A 17316-nucleotide genomic window follows, 5' to 3' on the forward strand; every position below is an offset into this window, starting at 1 on the left:
TCATATAAAGAAAAGAAGAGAAAAGAAAAATACAGTGACCAATGATTAAACAGAAGGTGGAGTATTAAAGCGTTTTTCAAGCTATACGATGACACCTATTATGATGGTCAATACATTTAGACTACAGGTTCTAGGGAAAACCAATAATTTATTGGACACTATTGGTATTATTGTCCAATATATTATAATGGTATATTATAACATTCCCTGTTATAATGTAACTTTTGCTTTCTCTGTTAACTGGTTCCCCCTAGTTTATTGTAAACCGGTACGATAAGACCTGGTCTTGAGCATCGGTATATTAAAAGAATTTAAATAAATAAAATAAATAAATATGTGTTTGTGAGTAATATATATTACAGACGTCGCCAACAAAACTAAAATAAATAAATAAATAAAAGGGTTAAATACAGAATGAGACCTGTGAGACAAAAACAACCTCGTATTAGTTACACATCAGAGACTAGAGGTGCATGGCAGATGAGACACAGAAGGATCAGCTTTAGTTTCATTTTTTTCTGCCTCAAAAAATACCGACAGCTGAGGATAAAAAAAAAATATATATATACATAGTTTCTTGTATATTTAAAAGGATCCGTGAGAATTCTGGTTGCTGATTAAGAACAAATTTTAAGAGTAATTTTTCAGACTATACCTCATCGACCCGTGGAATTATTTTTGCTGTAGGATGGGATCAAGAATAATATGATAGCTGGGTTTGAAAAAGATTTGGACAAGCTTCCGGAGGATAGATCCTTTTTTAGAATTAATTATTCAGCAGACTTGAGAATTGCCGTCTTTTTTTTTTGCTTTTGGGAATGAGGAACAAGAAATGGAATTTCCCCATCAGCATCTGTAGGGCCACTGTCAGAGACCTTTTGCTGGGCTCAGTGGACATTTGGTCTAACTTTTATCATGGCACCTCCTATGTTAAGCTTTCATATAATTCATATAATTTTATGCCTTGATTGGGTTGTGCCAAACGTCAGGCTAGAGCCCGGTCCTCCCTAGGAGCACTTTATCTCTGGTTTTGTGAAAAAGCTGTAAGGGCCTGTTCTCTGGTTCCTTTCTGCAGCTGCTTTCATAGATGTTGACAATGCCTGTATTAGATTTAGAGCCTGATTTGTTAGGAAGACACACAAATCATTGCTTGAAGGGGGATAAACTTTCTTCAGGAATAAGCAAGCTTTCCATCACTTATCTTTTTAAATACCCGAGGCACTGGAAAGTTCACAGCCCTTAAATTCTCGTTTATCGTATCTGTGTATTTATTTCTGCTTCCTGGGAGGAATTTGCCCCTAATGATGGCATCACTAACTGCTGAAGGGCACTGATTGGTCTTGATGAATTTTTTTTTTTCCAGAAATTCTGTGTTTAGGAAGGGAGGAGGAGGAGGAAGGTGACTTTCATGGCCTGAGCTGCCACTTTACTTTCAGTTTTAGTAAACTGATCTTTAACAGCTTTAAGATTGAAAGACAGTTTGCTCAAGTTTAACATCAGCAGACCAGACCAGACAGGATCCAAGGGCGTTTTGTAGCTGGCTTCAGCATTCCAGTGATGACCAGAGGCAAGTCGTGCCTCGGGGGAAGAAATCTCATCAGATATTCCAGTCGCAGAGCTTCCAGCCGTTCCCAGGAGAGATTAAAGATTTTAGCCAATGCCATATTTTCGTCTTTACGCTGGAACATTTCTTTTACTGCTCCTCTTCTCCATTTGGGGGGGGGGGGTGGATAGTAGTCCAAGCCTCATTCCAAACTTTGGGTGAGTAACGGAATCCCTCAGAGGGGGGGGGGGAGAGGTAGAGAAGTCCAATAGTATGAGACCAAATTCAAAAACAGGAGGAAGGGGGTGGGTTGAGAACTTCCTTCACTAATTCCGAGAATGGAAAATGAGTTCCTTAAAACAAAATCGTAAGAAAAATAAACTTAAAAAAAAGAAATTCCTGCTTCCACCAAAACCAGACTGAGAATTGGATATCTTACCTTTCCAGAGATACTGAGAGGATGGAAGCAGTTTAAAATAAACAGGGGGCTACTAATGATAAAAGGCCTGCAACACAAACACTACAAAGCGGCTTAAGACCTTCGGGGGATATACTTACTTGGTGGGGAAGAAGGGATGGGGGAAATGTTAGAAATTATTCAGATATTTGGCAGGCTTCAGTAAAGTATATAAAGGTGACATTTTTCACAGAAAAGGAAATTCAGGAACAAAGGGGGTCATGATATGGAAGGCACAAAGAAAATATGACAAATTCTTTTTTATCGAGAGCTTTACTAGATGCCTGGAGTAGCCTGCTTTCAGCGCTAGTGGCAATCATATCTGTAACCAAACTTCGGCTTGCTAGGGATGAAAGATTGTAGTGCTGAGGGCAGGGAGGAGAAATAGAGGAGGGGGGGCTAGTGTTCAGTCATCCTAAATTTTAGAGGACTAAATGGGGAGAATACAAAGCATGGGCAGAGTGGTGGTACTGCTGCACCAGGCTTCCAGGAACGCTTGGGTAACCAGCATGGAGCAGCCATCATTATAGTCCTAACCGCAGCGAGCATGAGGTGGCTGTTTTTATTACAAAGCTTGGGAGTAAGATGGGGATGGGGGGGGGGGGGGGGGTGTCTTGAAGTTGGCTTAATTGTAGGACTTGTAAGCACCAAAAAGGAAAACAAGGCTGAAAATAGTCTACAATCAGAGGGTAGAGGTGATGGTGGAGGTGGCCAGCACAGTAATATAATTTTTTGGGTAATGAAGAGAGGGTTGTGCACACATGAAGGCTTCCTGGAAGCACCTTCTCCCAAGCTGGCACACCTCCACGAAATCTAGGATTGAGCCTTCTCTGTGGCAGGTCCTCTGTTTTGGAAACTTCTAGCAGTTACGTAACTATCAGCCGCACGGTGTCGCCGTCCCGATACGTATAATATACCATAAACGTTATTATGTCATAAACATCCGCAACCCACACAATTAAGACATGAGAATTAGATGGGATGTAAAGGCCACGGTTTTATTAAACAATAGATAACGTCAAAACAATCCGTACCCAAGCTGACCCGTAATGGCCAACCGGCCTGTCCTCTGCCTCTGCTGCCCACCATGTACCAAGCAAGGCAGCCTCCTATTGGAGGCCCCCCCGCCCACCTTATCCTCAAGCAAGGGGGCCGCACCCCCAAAGTCAGAAACCCCCCGAAACCGGCTCGGGTATCTGTCCCCTCTCCCCACAGCTGCAACAACAAATTCTGTGCATGCACATGCATTCACCTACTGCATAACATTTGCTGCTGTCTGAGCTATATGTACATAACATAAAGAATATCACCAGTACAGAATACCAGTGGCAACTAGCTGAACATGTCAAACTATCTGATGCTGTCCAACGTGCAAAACGTATATACCCCAAGGAGCATACGGAGATGCTGTCCTGAGCGTTTGGATATGTATACCCTGAACCCATAACAGTAACATTAACCTGCCCAAACAGATGTTTACTGGGGGTGGGGGGTGGGGTAAGCACCGGTTCATTCAGAGGTCAGCTGATCCTTAGCTTGACCCCTATGATGGCACCATGACATCATCGTCCCACGGTCTCGTTTGTCCTCCTGCCCCCTCCCTCCCCGTACCACTTCATCGCCATGCCCCCCCAGCCTGCAGGGCATCATGGGTAGTGTGACCAGGGGGTAGGGGACGGGTGGGAGAGACAGGAGGTCTCTCCCACCCGTCCCCTAATAAGGGGAATGGAACAACTTCCCTACGAGGAAAGACTAAAGAGGTTAGGACTTTTCAGCTTGGAGAAGAGACGACTGAGGGGGGATATGATAGAGGTGTTTAAAATCATGAGAGGTCTAGAACGGGTAGATGTGAATCGGTTATTTACTCTTTCGGATAATAGAAAGACTAGGGGGCACTCCATGAAGTTAGCATGGGGCACATTTAAAACTAATCGGAGAAAGTTCTTTTTCACTCAACGCACAATTAAACTCTGGAATTTGTTGCCAGAGAATGTGGTTCGTGCAGTTAGTATAGCTGTGTTTAAAAAAGGATTGGATAAGTTCTTGGAGGAGAAGTCCATTACCTGCTATTAAGTTCACTTAGAGAATAGCCACTGCCATTAGCAACGGTTACATGGAATAGACTTAGTTTTTGGGTACTTGCCAGGTTCTTATGGCCTGGATTGGCCACTGTTGGAAGCAGGATGCTGGGCTTGATGGACCCTTGGTCTGACCCAGTATGGCATTTTTTTATGTTCTTATGAGGTCAGCAGTGAAGCTCGCCGACGCACCTGCACTCCGGAGTGCCAGACCACACTAGGCTGCGACGCACGGTTACTGGTGGGCTCTGGCACGGGCCCACATAGGACCACTGTTTGCACTAAACTCTTTCCTGTTTAAATAGGTAACAGTTAATAAGCAGGGTGAAAAATTATCAAAACAGATTATGCAGTTATTGAATCAGTAAAAAAAAATGATACTGGTATTTGCTGAACATAGCTTTGTATGTCCTTTGTTTGTTTTATCTCTGTGTATGTTACTATGTTTCACACTACAAACGTTTTTGAATGTCTGTGGGTTATAAATCCTTTTAAATGTATAAATAAGATACTCTTACATGCTGCAAAGTCCAGATGAGCCCAAGAGATCCCAATAAGCATAAGAGGTGTCTCCCACAAGTTTTGAAGCACTTCTCCAGAGCGGGACATTGAAACATCTGGGTATTGCAGATATTTTAACTTCTTAGACCCAGAATTCTAATTATGTAATCACTCTTTATGTGATCGATTTTTGGTTGCAGTGGTTGCTTTATTCTTGTTAATGGCACTGCCTCCCCTTTCACCCTCCCATCCCCCCCACCAAGTCTCTTTGTTTACTTCTAGTACAGTGATCAGTGTTTTCAGGAAGAGAAGTTGTTAACCTGGAATTTTTTGCACACCTTTATTTATTTTTTTTAATAACTTTTACTTTGTCAGGTTTGCCGAGAGTGAATTGCAGCCTGTTCTGTTCTTTCCAGCTCAGTATAGCCTCCAGCAGAGCCCTAAGGTTTAGAAACCTATACCTGTCTGTCATTTGCTGGATACCGTGACATGAGAGGGATCGGTTTCCTCCTTGTTTGTTGAGGCTGAGGAATGGCACCCAGTTTTATCTATAATTCATAAAATCACTGGATGAGTTATACTCTGCAGGGCCATCGGTGGTTTGTGGGGTTTTGTTCTTCACGAAATCTAAATGTGGTTGATCTGTTTGTGTTGGACTTTTTTTTTTTTAAAGGGGGTTTTAATTAAGGATGTGCAATTGTTTTTCCTGAATTAGGCAATCTCAATGAAATTGCCTAATTCGGAATGGTTCGGTAGAACCGAAACATGATAGAATTTTTTCTGAAATTTTGGAAAATATTCATTTTTGAGCTAGCGCGCACTAACCCGAAAATCGGGGTTTGCGGGAAAACCGAATTCCCGCGGGGGGGGCCCCAAAACGAAGCCCGACTCGAAATTTTAACATCTCTAGTTTTAATAGCCATAGAGATTATTTTATCATGTTCAGGAGTCTGCTTGGGATTTACAAGTTTGTTTTTTTTTTTGCTTTTCTGTTTTTAGATCAGCATTCTGGATGCAAAAAGAAGTATGAATATTGGGATATTTCTGAAGCAGTTCAAAAAGTAAGATCTGTTTGCTGTGTGCGCCCTGTCTTGCCCCTAACTTGTGGAGTAATGTGCGGACTGCGGAAATCTTTGCCTGCAGTCCACGTGTGATGTGTGCCCATGTCTGTTTTTATTATTATTTAAAATATGGCTATATTAATGTTGCTTAAATCCCCCTCAAACTGAGTTTCTGCTTTGTAAGCCAGTGAGGAAAAGCCACTGAGAATTTCTCTGCACTTCACTGGTGTTGCCTTCCCCCAAACTCCTCCAGTTTTAAAGAGGAAGTACTATCAATTAAAAAGATGATTAAAAAATAAAATTATACCACAGATACTTTTTTAAAATACATTTTCTGACAACATTTTAGTGAGTTATAAGAACATAAGAAAATGCCATACTGGGTCAGACCAAGGGTCCATCAAGCCCAGCATCCTGTTTCCAACAGTGGCCAATCCAGGCCACAAGAACCTGGCAAGTACCCAAAAACTAAGTCTATTCCATGTAACCATTGCTAATGGCAGTGGCTATTCTCTAAGTGAACTTAATAGCAGGTAATGGACTTCTCCTCCAAGAACTTATCCAATCCTTTTTTAAACACAGCTATACTAACTGCACGAACCACATTCTCTGGCAACAAATTCCAGAGTTTAATTGTGCGTTGAGTAAAAAGAACTTTCTCCGATTAGTTTTAAATGTGCCCCATGCTAACTTCATGGAGTGCCCCCTAGTCTTTCTACTATCCGAAAGAGTAAATAACCGATTCACATCTACCCGTTCTAGACCTCTCATGATTTTAAACACCTCTATCATATCCCCCCTCAGTCGTCTCTTCTCCAAGCTGAAAAGTCCTAACCTCTTTAGTCTTTCCTCATAGGGGAGTTGTTCCATTCCCTTTATCATTTTGGTAGCCCTTCTCTGTACCTTCTCCATCGCGATTATATCTTTTTTGAGATGCGGCGACCAGAATTGTACACAGTATTCAAGGTGTGGTCTCACCATGGAGCGATACAGAGGCATTATGACATTTTCCGTTTTATTCATCATTCCTTTTCTAATAATTCCCAACATTCTGTTTGCTTTTTTGACTGCCGCAGCACACTGCATCGACGATTTCAATGTGTTGTCCACTATGACACCTAGATCTTTCTTGGGTTGTAGCACCTAATATGGAACCCAACATCGTGTAATTATAGCATGGGTTATTTTTCCCTATATGCTTCACCTTGCACTTATCCACATTAAATTTCATCTGCCATTTGGATGCCCAATTTTCCAGTCTCACAAGGTCTTCCTGCAATTTGATGATTGAAAGCATGGAAAAGAAGGATGGCTACCTCCATGATTCTGCAAACTCGTGCTCCCATAATGCACTACACAGCACAGTCCACGACGGCAGTAAAAAGTCCAACTCTGTCTATCCTGTATTCTGAAGTATGATTCTTCCGCTTTAGGTAGATGAGTACATAAATTCCCAACTGAACTCGACATCAGCTTATCGCCTCCCCAAACCTTCTACCTGAACTTCTATCACTGCTCTCGATATCCCAGCCCAAGTGTGCCCGTAATCTGTTACAATGCTGGCTTCAACCAACTCTACTCTTACTTTCTCTATAGTTCTTACAAGGTCAACAGTGACTCCAGTACCCAGGTCCCCTTCTATCTCATTATCAAGTCTTCTAATAAATCACAGAGCAAGACAAACTAGTGAAGCCATTGACCAAAACATCCAGCTTTCCCATGCTCATTGAAGTTTGGGTTTTAACCACGGTCACTCCATTTAGATTATACTGGAATCTTCTTGGCAGTCCAATGCAGTCTTACTACTTATATTTGGGTCATAACTGCTACTGTTTGCAAGTTATCCTTTTTGGTTATCTCCGTGGCCCCTAGTGCCACTTCTTCATGCCTCCTCTGTCCCTTCACTTATTTTATTCTTTTAAACCACTTTCCTTGTTTTTAAAAAGACTGCTCAAAGTGTGTCCAAAAGCTAAAATATATAATATCGTGGCTATAGAAAGTCTATAGTCCCTTCCAAAATGTTCATCTTTGTTGTCATAATCTGGAAGTAAAATGCATTAAACCATTGTTTGTTCCAAGTGTCCAATCCATACATACCCACAACTGCCATGAAAACTATGTTCCAGAATTATATAGACAATAAAGCAAAATAACATGGAACACCTTGGTTGGAAGTGTCCACTCCTCTGAAGCAATCGTAAATACTTAGAGCTCTGTAACCAATCATCGTCAAAAGCACACATCAAGTGAATTGGCCCAATTTGTGATAAATTGTACTGCTTCACATAACAGGATAATTTCAGCAGGTTCTGTTGGTTCTTTCTGCTGGATAGTTCATGTCAAAGCAAAGACCCCACCATGAGCACACCAAGCAACTTTCAAAAGATGTCTGGGACAAAATTATGGAACTGGGGATAAGTATAAAGGAAATACAAAGTCCTTGAATATCTCTTGGAGCACGGTCTAGATGATTATGAAGTGGAAGGTGTATGGCGCCACCAATACCCTGCATAGATCAGGCCATTCCTCTAAACTGGATGACCAGGCTAAAAGGAGACTGATCAGGGAGGTGACAAAGGGACCAGTGGCAACTCTGAAAGAGCCTCAGCAAAGATAGCAGACGCCAGTCCTCAGGAGCCACAAGTCTGCTTTTCAGGATATCCACGGTGAGTATGCATGAGAGATTTTCATACACTGTTTTCGTCGTATGCAGATATATCTCATGTTCATGATGGAGATCCTGAAAACCAGGTGAGTTTTTGGCTCTTGAAGACTGGAATTGGCCATGATTAGTTGTTTTGCACATGACAATATCCCAAGCATTCCACAAATCCAGCATGTGTGGTAGGGTAGCAAGAAAGAAGTCATTACTCAAGAAAGCCCACTTTGAAGTATGCAAATGAACACCCAGGGGGATACTATAGCCATGTGGCAAAGTTTTGTGGTATGATGAAACTAAAATAGAACTTTTTGGCCTGAATGCAAAGTGTTCCATTTGACACAAACCCAACACAACCCAGCACATCAGCTAGAGAATACCATCTGTACTGTGACACGTGGGGATGCTTTTATCGGCAGAGACTAGAGCCTTTGTCAGGATAGAAGGCACAATGAAAAGTACAGAAAAGTCCCTGAAGAAAACCACCTGCTCTCAGCAAGAAAGTTTAAATTGGGACAGAAGTTCACCTTTCAGCTTGACAGCGACGCGAAGCACTGTCAGAACTAAACTGGACTGGCTATGGAACAAAAAAGGTAAATGTTCTGTTGTGGCCCAGTGCAATCAAAAATCTGTGGCATGACCCGAACATAAGAAATTGCCATGCTGGGTCAGACCAAGGGTCCATCAAGCCCAGCATCCTGTTTCCAACAGAGGTCAAACCAGACCCTAAGAACCTGGCAATTACCCAAACACTAAGAAGATCCCATGCTACTGATGCAATTAATAGCAGTGGCTATTCCCTAAGTATAATTGATTAATAGCCATTAATGGACTTCTCCTCCAAGAACTTATCCAAAGTTCTTGGAGGAGAACCCAGCTACACTAACTGCACTAACCACATCCTCTGGCAACAAATTCCAGAGCTTTATTGTGCATTGAGTGGAAGAATTTTCTCCGATTAGTCTTAAATGTGCCACTTGCTAACTTCATGGAATGCCCCCTAGTCCTTCTATTGTTCGAAAGTGTAAATAACGGATGCACATTTACCCATTCTAGACCTCTCATGATCGTAAAGACCTCTATCATATCTCCCCTCAGCAGTCTCTTCTCCAAGCTGAACAGCCCTAACCTCTTCAAGCCTTTCCTCATAGGGGAGCTGTTCCATCCCCTTGGTCGCCCTTCTCTGTACCTTCTCCATCGCACTATATCTTTTATTAACCATTCTCTTTCTAATAATTCCTAACATTCTGTTTGCTTTTTTGACTGCTGCAGCACACTGAGCTGACAATTTTAAATATTATCCACTATGATGCCTAGACAGAACCTGAAAAAATTTGTAAAGCAGAATGGTCTAATTTTGATTAATTTAGGTGTGCAAAGTTGGAGACCTATCCTAACAAACCCCTCAATTGTAAGTGCTGCCAAAGGTGCTTCCCCCAAGTATTAACTCAGGTGTAGAGACATTTATTTATTTACAAGTTATTTATAAACCGCCTTTCTGATTTAAATAAATCATCCAAGGTGATGTACAACAAAAAACATCCAACATCTGTAATAAACATAAAATAACAATAAAATACAGAATAGCTCAGCCTTTCTCCAAAAACCCCCCTTTAGTTTCCATCTTTAGTCATTAACCAAGTTTTGAATTTCTTACAAAATTTTAACAGATCCTCTTCTCTCCTAAGTGTTAAAGGTGGCTTATTCCACATCTTGGGGATGACCATAGAGAATGCCCCATTACAAAGTTTGGCATGATGAAAAGCCTTAACTGATGGTAATTGCACCTGAAATATTGATTTTGTGATCTTTATAGCCTACTTGTTGTTCGCCAAGTCAATTGTTCACATAATTGTGGTGGACCTTTACCCTTTGACATCTTGAAAGCTAAGATGCAACACCTTAAATTTACACCTAGATCTTATTGGAAGCCAATGAAGGTTTTCAAATAAAGGGACTGCAGATTCACATCTTGAACTGCCTGTTATCACCCTAGCCGCCATTAGTGATCCACTGAGTCCCCAGCAGACACCATTGCAGTAATCTACTGTTCTCATTACCAGTGCATGTACTACTGATTTCAGTGCCTGTCCTCTTAAAGACTTCAGTTGACTTAGTTGGATTTGTTTTGATTTTTTTTTTTGGAAAAGTGCATACATAAGGATGTATCCCATGATAAACCTTTTTTGTCCCTGAAAGGTGTGGAGTATGGTGTGTGAATGAGTGGAAGAATATTTTCATTTAAATATATGCAAATCTGACACACTGACACAACAAAATGTGAAATGTGGTGAAGCGGGTGTAGACTTTCTATAGCCATTGTACATATACCATTTAAGCAAAAACAAAAATTGAAATAAATGAACAATAAATCAAGTAAGGTCCTCTGTTTCCATTACTTCTTGAAGTCTAGTACTGGTGTAGCGTCCACTACTCCAGGAGTGTATTCAACACATCCACGACCTTTTCCATGAAAAAAATATTTCCCGATGTTCCTGAGTCTATTCCGTTGGAGTTTACTTCTTGTGCACTATTATCTTTGGAAATGTTTTAAGTCTGTAATTCATGGGAAACTGGTTTCTAGGACTTCCTATAAGAAAAAGATTAGAGAGTCCTTATTAAATAATATATCTTCACTAGAGAAATTACATAAACACAATCCTTCTGCTAAACTCTGGGCAATTAAGGCTAGGGAAGAACTTAGAGCTCTAGATTCAGATGTTATAGCACACCAGCTAGAGCTGGTTCAACAGTCTCATTTTGAGAAGGGTAACAAGGCAGGAAAGCTTTTGGCAAGAATGTTGAAAACAATGAATATACAAAACCAGATTGTAAAACTTAAAGATAAGGAAGGAAACATCTTGACTTCCAGTTTGGACATCAGGCAGAGGTTCCTCCAGTTCTATGGGGATTTGTACAGTGTAGACACTTCGATTATCAATGAGGAGATTGATGAGTAATTAGAGGAGACTACACTTCCAACTTTCTCCTAGGACAAGCAAGATGGTAGCCTCACATGTGGGTGACATCATTCGATGGAGCCTGCCACGAAAAATTTCTGTCAAAGTTTCTAGAAGCTTTGACCAGCACACTGAGCATGCCCAACATGCTACTATCCGTGCATCCACGCAAGGTCCCCCTTCAGTCTCTTCTTTTCCGTGGTGCAGTTGCCTCGCGGTTTGTGGAGCTCCTTTATCTGTTTTTCTCCCTCTTCCTCGTCGGATTCCCCTTTGTGGTTGTTGCCTTCTCTGCGTGGTAGGTAATTTTCCCGTTTTCCAACTTTGCGGTCGATTCCAGACTACTCGCCTCACGGTGACCACCTGTCAGATCACAAACCGGGTAGGATTTTGTATGGTATCGACCGGTTTTCGTTGGTGCCCCCAGTGCCCGTGGACCACGTCCATCACGGATCCGTACGAGGTTTGCATCCTCTCCCTGGGGGCCTCGCACAAAGTCTGTGGGTGTCATCTGTGTGACCAGATGACCCTCAAAGGGCGTTGGGTGTGCCTTGATAAAATGGAGAAACTTTTCGGTTCCTCCAAGTCCGCTCCTTCCACTCCTGCGTCGGAACCCTAGATGCAGAGAGGTCGCGGGGAGCCTCTGGATACTCTTCCCCTCGCCATTCCCCTCGCTAGTATTTTAAAAGATCGGGGAGCAGAGACAGAGCCTCTGTGATTTCATCGCCTTCTCGGACCTCGGGATCCTCCACCTCCTCGGCACCGGGGAGAGACCGGGCCGAGCACTGTGGGAGATCCCGCAAGCATCACCACTGGTCGCCGTCGTTGCACGGCACCTGCCCAAGTGCAACACCAGCTGCTGGGCCACTGTTGAAGTGACACTGGCCATCGGAGGCCCCCATCCTCCGATGCCCCCCCCCAGGAGTCCATCGGTGTTGAAATAACAGAAGAAGAATGGGACTTGTCCGTTTTTATATACCAGCAAGTGCTCCATTTTTACATCATGAATAAATAATAGCTCTAAGGTCCTTTTCGATGGTATCTCACCCCTGAGAAATTACATGTTGTTTTCGCAAATGTTAATAAGTGCTAGAGAGGTTGAGGGAACCTTGGTACATTCTATCACATGTGGTGGTCATGTCCTGTCCTTATTGCATTTTGGGATAAGATGTACTCTTTCATGAACCTCTTTGTGGATGTGAATCTGGTACGGTCTCCCAAACATGCTCTCTTAAATGTGCCATTAGCGCAAGGTGACCAGTCTACATAGGTTTTGGTACAACAATTGATAGGGGCTGCTAGATGTGAAATAACTTATCAATGGAAAAATCCAGCAGTTTTATAGATGATTGGTACCCAGATCGAATGAGATTGCATATTCTAGGAAACAGTTGATTATCAACTTTGAGAGAGTCTGTTCTCCTTATATACAATGGAAAGAAACGCAGACTTCTGCTCCTGATTGAATATCGCTATTTGATTATTTACCAAAGTATTTGTTTATCATGGAGAAAACTATAGAGAAGTGAATATCTCCTTTTAGTATCTGAATGTTTAGAGTTATCCTGATATCAATTGAATAGCCACAATGTTTTCTCCTGAAGTCCAATGTTACTAGAAGGGGTTATGGGGAAGATGGGGGAAATAAAATGTGGATGTTAAACAGTTTATGCATATCTACATGCTTTATGATGTACTTTTGTGTTTGACTTAATATAACTTGAAAAAGAAAAATCCATATGATGGTCTACTCCTGGTTCAACACTTCTCATGCCTAGTGCAGTATTTCTTTTTCTCTAGCAGTTTGCACTGGGTGGGACATTAAATAAAGCTAGAATTGAATCATCCTCATTGAACATGGGAAATACGGTTGTCAGTTTAAGTAAACCCACAAACAGGTCTGGTTTCCAGGATATCAATGAATGTGCATGAAATAGATTTGCATGCACCGTCTCCATATGCAAATCTATCTCATGCATATTCATTATGGATATCCTGAAAACCGGGCCTACTTATGGATCTTGAGGACTGGAGTTGGCCACCTCTCACCTAGCATTTCTTTGTATATATTTTTATTTGCCCTTAAGTGCAGAACTGTATCAGTATTCATTTAGACTCAGCAGCTGTGTGTTCAACTGAAAGCATTTGTTACGTTATTTGTAAACTTCTTGGAATAGCTTTCCTGCATTCCCTACAAAGCAGCCATTCTTGGAAGCTTTACAGAGTGCATTGCCCGTTCTCATCTGACGGGTTCACTTGGCAGTAGAGCCACGGGTGGCCTTGTGCACAATTCAAACCACAGAGATAACTGCGCGATGTGCATGCCGCCTAGCCACCAGGGAAGCCATTGAGGGCGCTGACCAAGCGACGCTTGTAGCTGCTGCTGCTGCTGCTGCTTGTCCTGCCCATGTCAGGATGATTAATGTCCCAGTCCTCCTCTTGAAAGAGGGCCTGGGTCAGTGGGCAGCAGCAGAGAAGAGCCTGCTGAAGCTCCAAGCCCCAGGATGAGACGTTTCAACGGTGGTGGGTGGCAGATTCTTCTCAACTCTTTCTGAAGAGCAAATTATAAAAGGGGCCTTCTGAACCTCTCATTACCCAAGGAAAGTGACCTGCCATGGAGAGAGAGCGTTTCAAGACAGCACTGCAGTACTTGGTTGTTTTGTCCTTTGAACCTGTTTTGAGTTTGGTTGAAAAAGAAAACACCTTGGAAAGGGCGACTGTTGAGGACTGTGGCTCGGGGTATTTCTTCCGTTGTTGTTGTACGGTGCCGTGTACCGTCCATGGCACAGCGGCACCATTTAAACCTTAACATGAGCTTTTGCGTTTTCCAGACCTGCTCAGAATATTGTCGATGACATCCGCCGGGGGAACAGTGAGCTGTATGGATCAGAGGCCCTGCGGGAGTTTCTCAAATTGCTGCCGGAGGCAGAGGAGGTGAGAGACCCCCTTTACACTTAAAGCCCGTCCTTGCCACAGAATCCGAAGCTGCGGGGTCGGGGGGGGGGAGGGGTGGTTCCCAGACGCTGCCCTCCAGGCCCACGAGCAAGTCGGGTTTTCAGCACTTCCACGGTGAATATTGCAGGAGATGCGTTTGCAGGCGCCTCCTCCTTGGGATGTCGCTGGAGCTCCTGCCCTAATCTCGCCGTGGGGGAATCCTGGAAACCCGACTGGCTTGCAGCCCTGGGGGATCGAGTTACACAAGCAGCTCTTATAGGTGCTGATGGGGTTTCTAGTCCTAGCAAGTGCGGTCTTTGTAAAATGGCTGTTAGTCTGTAGACACCCCAGTAATCAGGACCTGCACAATGAATGGTAACTGACTCTCACCCCTTCCCCATAAGGTGCTCTGTGTGCCCAGCCTGAGCACTACAAGATGCTGACCCATGCCCCAGGCTTGACCATTACTTCTTGGGAAGTGGGATGGGACTAGATCGCTGAAGCAAGGCAGCCCTTACTGTGTAAAGCTGGGGAAGCTGCCGCAGTGGGTTAAGGCCCCACGCCCGCTGAGTCACACTGTGCTGTCGAGAGTATGTGGAAGCACTGGTGCTTCTCTTCTGACATTCACCTTCACCTTGGGCTTGTTTTACGTAGTTATGGCTGGTTTATGCTCTAGGATTACCTGAAAAGGTTTCTTGCAACTTTTTAAAATTACTCTTATGTAGAAACGTGTTCTGGGAGCAGGTACTGGCGCTTTGCGTGGGTCTGGTCGGCACGCTTGATTGCTGGGATCCTGTAGCTTACCCCCCCTCCCTCTGCCACGTCATCACCTGGAAACTGTCAGTGGGCTTCTCCCCCTCCCCCGCCCCCAGCTTTTTTTTTTCCTATTCCTCGACAAGCATGCACCACATTGGACTAATCTCGCCAGCATGGCTCCTTGACGTGTAATACTGACAGCTTGGAAGTGAACTGTTTTCAGGTCCAGCCAGATGCCTCGGGGGACGGTGTTGCGCCACGTGGAAAGGAACCCACCCCCCTGTTCGATTGCCGAGTCGGGTCTTCTGTCCACTGGGTTGGCTGGGGCTCGATACGCAGCAGAGGTGGTGTTCACAGCCCCCCTGGGGGGGTTGGGGAATTATGGGTCATCGCTCAAGCATGAACCCCTAGTGGCTGGAGTCAGGGCTCAGGATTGCGAGGTTCTGGAAGGAGGGTCACGGCCCAGACTGTCCCTGCGGTGACCAGATTACATATATTTGTTGGTTGGGGGTGGGGAAGATGGCAAACTTCCTGGGTAGTTGTAAATGACGGCTCATGGCACTTGTTTTCAGTTGAGGAGCAGGAGGAAATTTCTGAATAATTAAAAAAAAAAAACAAAAAAAAAAACCCAGTTCAAAAAACTTTCACAACCTAGAGAAGGAAACTGGCGTGGGGCCTTGTGTGCTATACTACTACTGTGGATTGTTATTTTATACAATTAGCTTGCATGACTTGGTTATAATTTCCAGTTTTTAAGTCCTGTGTAACATTAGTGTGAATAAGCACCGTCTGACGTGTTATCTTATCTCTGCCCGGGATTGTAGAGGAGATGTGTTCCTCGCAGGTTGGGGTAAAGTTACCCTTGATGTTTTCTGAGTCGCCGACGGGTCTCATGCTGCACATTTTCACAACAGAGCCTTCCTTTGTAGCATTTAAAGAAGCCACCGCTCCCTCCCACCAAGCCAAACAATCCTCACCTTTTTAGAAAAGCGTGTAGGGCCATGTTATGGTTACGCCGGCAGAAAAGACCTCTTAGTCATTCTGGCCTCAGCCCCTTCAGGCTTCTGTTTGCTCTGGTTCCTGCCTCATCACCGTGCCTACTGTATACCCCCCCTCCCCCCACACACACACACACATATACAGATTTCAGTTTATATTTGTGTCTTTAATACTTCAGATTCTGGATTTAAAAGAATGAGTCTGTGTTGATTTTGTGGGTTTTTAAAATTTATTAATTAAACCATTTGTATCATCTGACCCTTGGGTGTTCCACATTGACCCAGAATGGCCTTATGGGTGCACACAAGTGGATTGCAGCCCTTGGGTTACAGTTGTTCCTTGGATCCTGCCCTGGTTGTGTGTAATCTCATACTAGGATTTACCTAACTGACAGATTTACTGTGAGTGCAGGATTATGTTGTAGCTCTAGTAAATATATCTGGAGGGGGAGATCAAACTGAAGCCCAAAGGCCGTATGCTGTTCCAGAAGTGGGCTGCTCCTTATTGGAACCTGGAAAGTTGGCTTTCACCCATTGCAGTAGATTTTAACTAACAGCAGAATCCTGATGAATCTTGCCGCAGGCAGAGCATTTAAAAAAAAAAAAAAAAATTTGTACACTTTTTTTTGTCTTATTTTGTGTTGAAATACTGATTCATGGCCTCTGATATGGGTATTTATCATATACAGTGAATAACATGCAGGACTGAGGTAGTCATGTCTATATCGAAAAGTGGAGACAAGGCAAGCAGATGTTAACAAGTTTGTGTGCATGCATCCTGTGCAGAGATGCGGATCTTCAGCAGCCCAATACATTTTTCCATTTGTATCCATTTCTAAAAGTATTCCCTAAGGGGGTACATTTTAAGAGCTGTTTGTGTTAAAAAGGCCTACATACACGGGTATCTGGGCTGAGAGCGAGCAATTCGTATTTTAAAATGGCTCGATTTCATGCGTATATGCATGAGCAGCCTGGGTGGGGGGAAAAAGGAGCGGAGCTAGGGCCTGTCAGGGGCGTTTCAGGGCAGGGCCAAACCTGTAATGTGAATCCAGCGGCCGCGGCGTGCAGTGGACTGTTACCTGCATATACTTACTTCTGCTCTTGAGGAAGTTTAAGTCTGCATAAATCTCCATTTAGGCCTCAAACAACTGGGTAAACTGCGGGGAGTGCAGGCTGAAGAACCAGAGGGGCCTGGATGACCTCAAGACAGACCGGGCAAACTGGTGGACTGATCGGTAAAACTGGGAATCTGCGCGTGCGTTAAAGCCAGCAAAGTCCTAAGGAAGGTACACGGAAGACGTTTGCTCGCGTAACGACTTAAAATGAGGGGCACGCCTACGCGCGATGAGTGTACTCTAACGGTTTAAAATTT

The 17316-nt window shown here is 43.5% G+C and overlaps 1 protein-coding gene across 1 annotated transcript in view; it reads left to right on the top strand.

Annotated features, from left to right (window-relative positions):
- Positions 1–17316, top strand: part of FHDC1 (FH2 domain containing 1) — an 85613-nt gene that overhangs the window by 47550 nt on the left and 20747 nt on the right. Inside the window, exons 3-4 of the mRNA XM_029608962.1 lie at positions 5579–5640; positions 14088–14190. Coding sequence (XP_029464822.1) covers positions 5579–5640; positions 14088–14190 — 165 coding nt within the window. The remainder of the gene's footprint in view (positions 1–5578; positions 5641–14087; positions 14191–17316) is intronic.

Source organism: Rhinatrema bivittatum, chromosome 1 (assembly GCF_901001135.1).
Source record: "Rhinatrema bivittatum chromosome 1, aRhiBiv1.1, whole genome shotgun sequence".
Lineage (NCBI taxonomy): Eukaryota > Metazoa > Chordata > Amphibia > Gymnophiona > Rhinatrematidae > Rhinatrema > Rhinatrema bivittatum.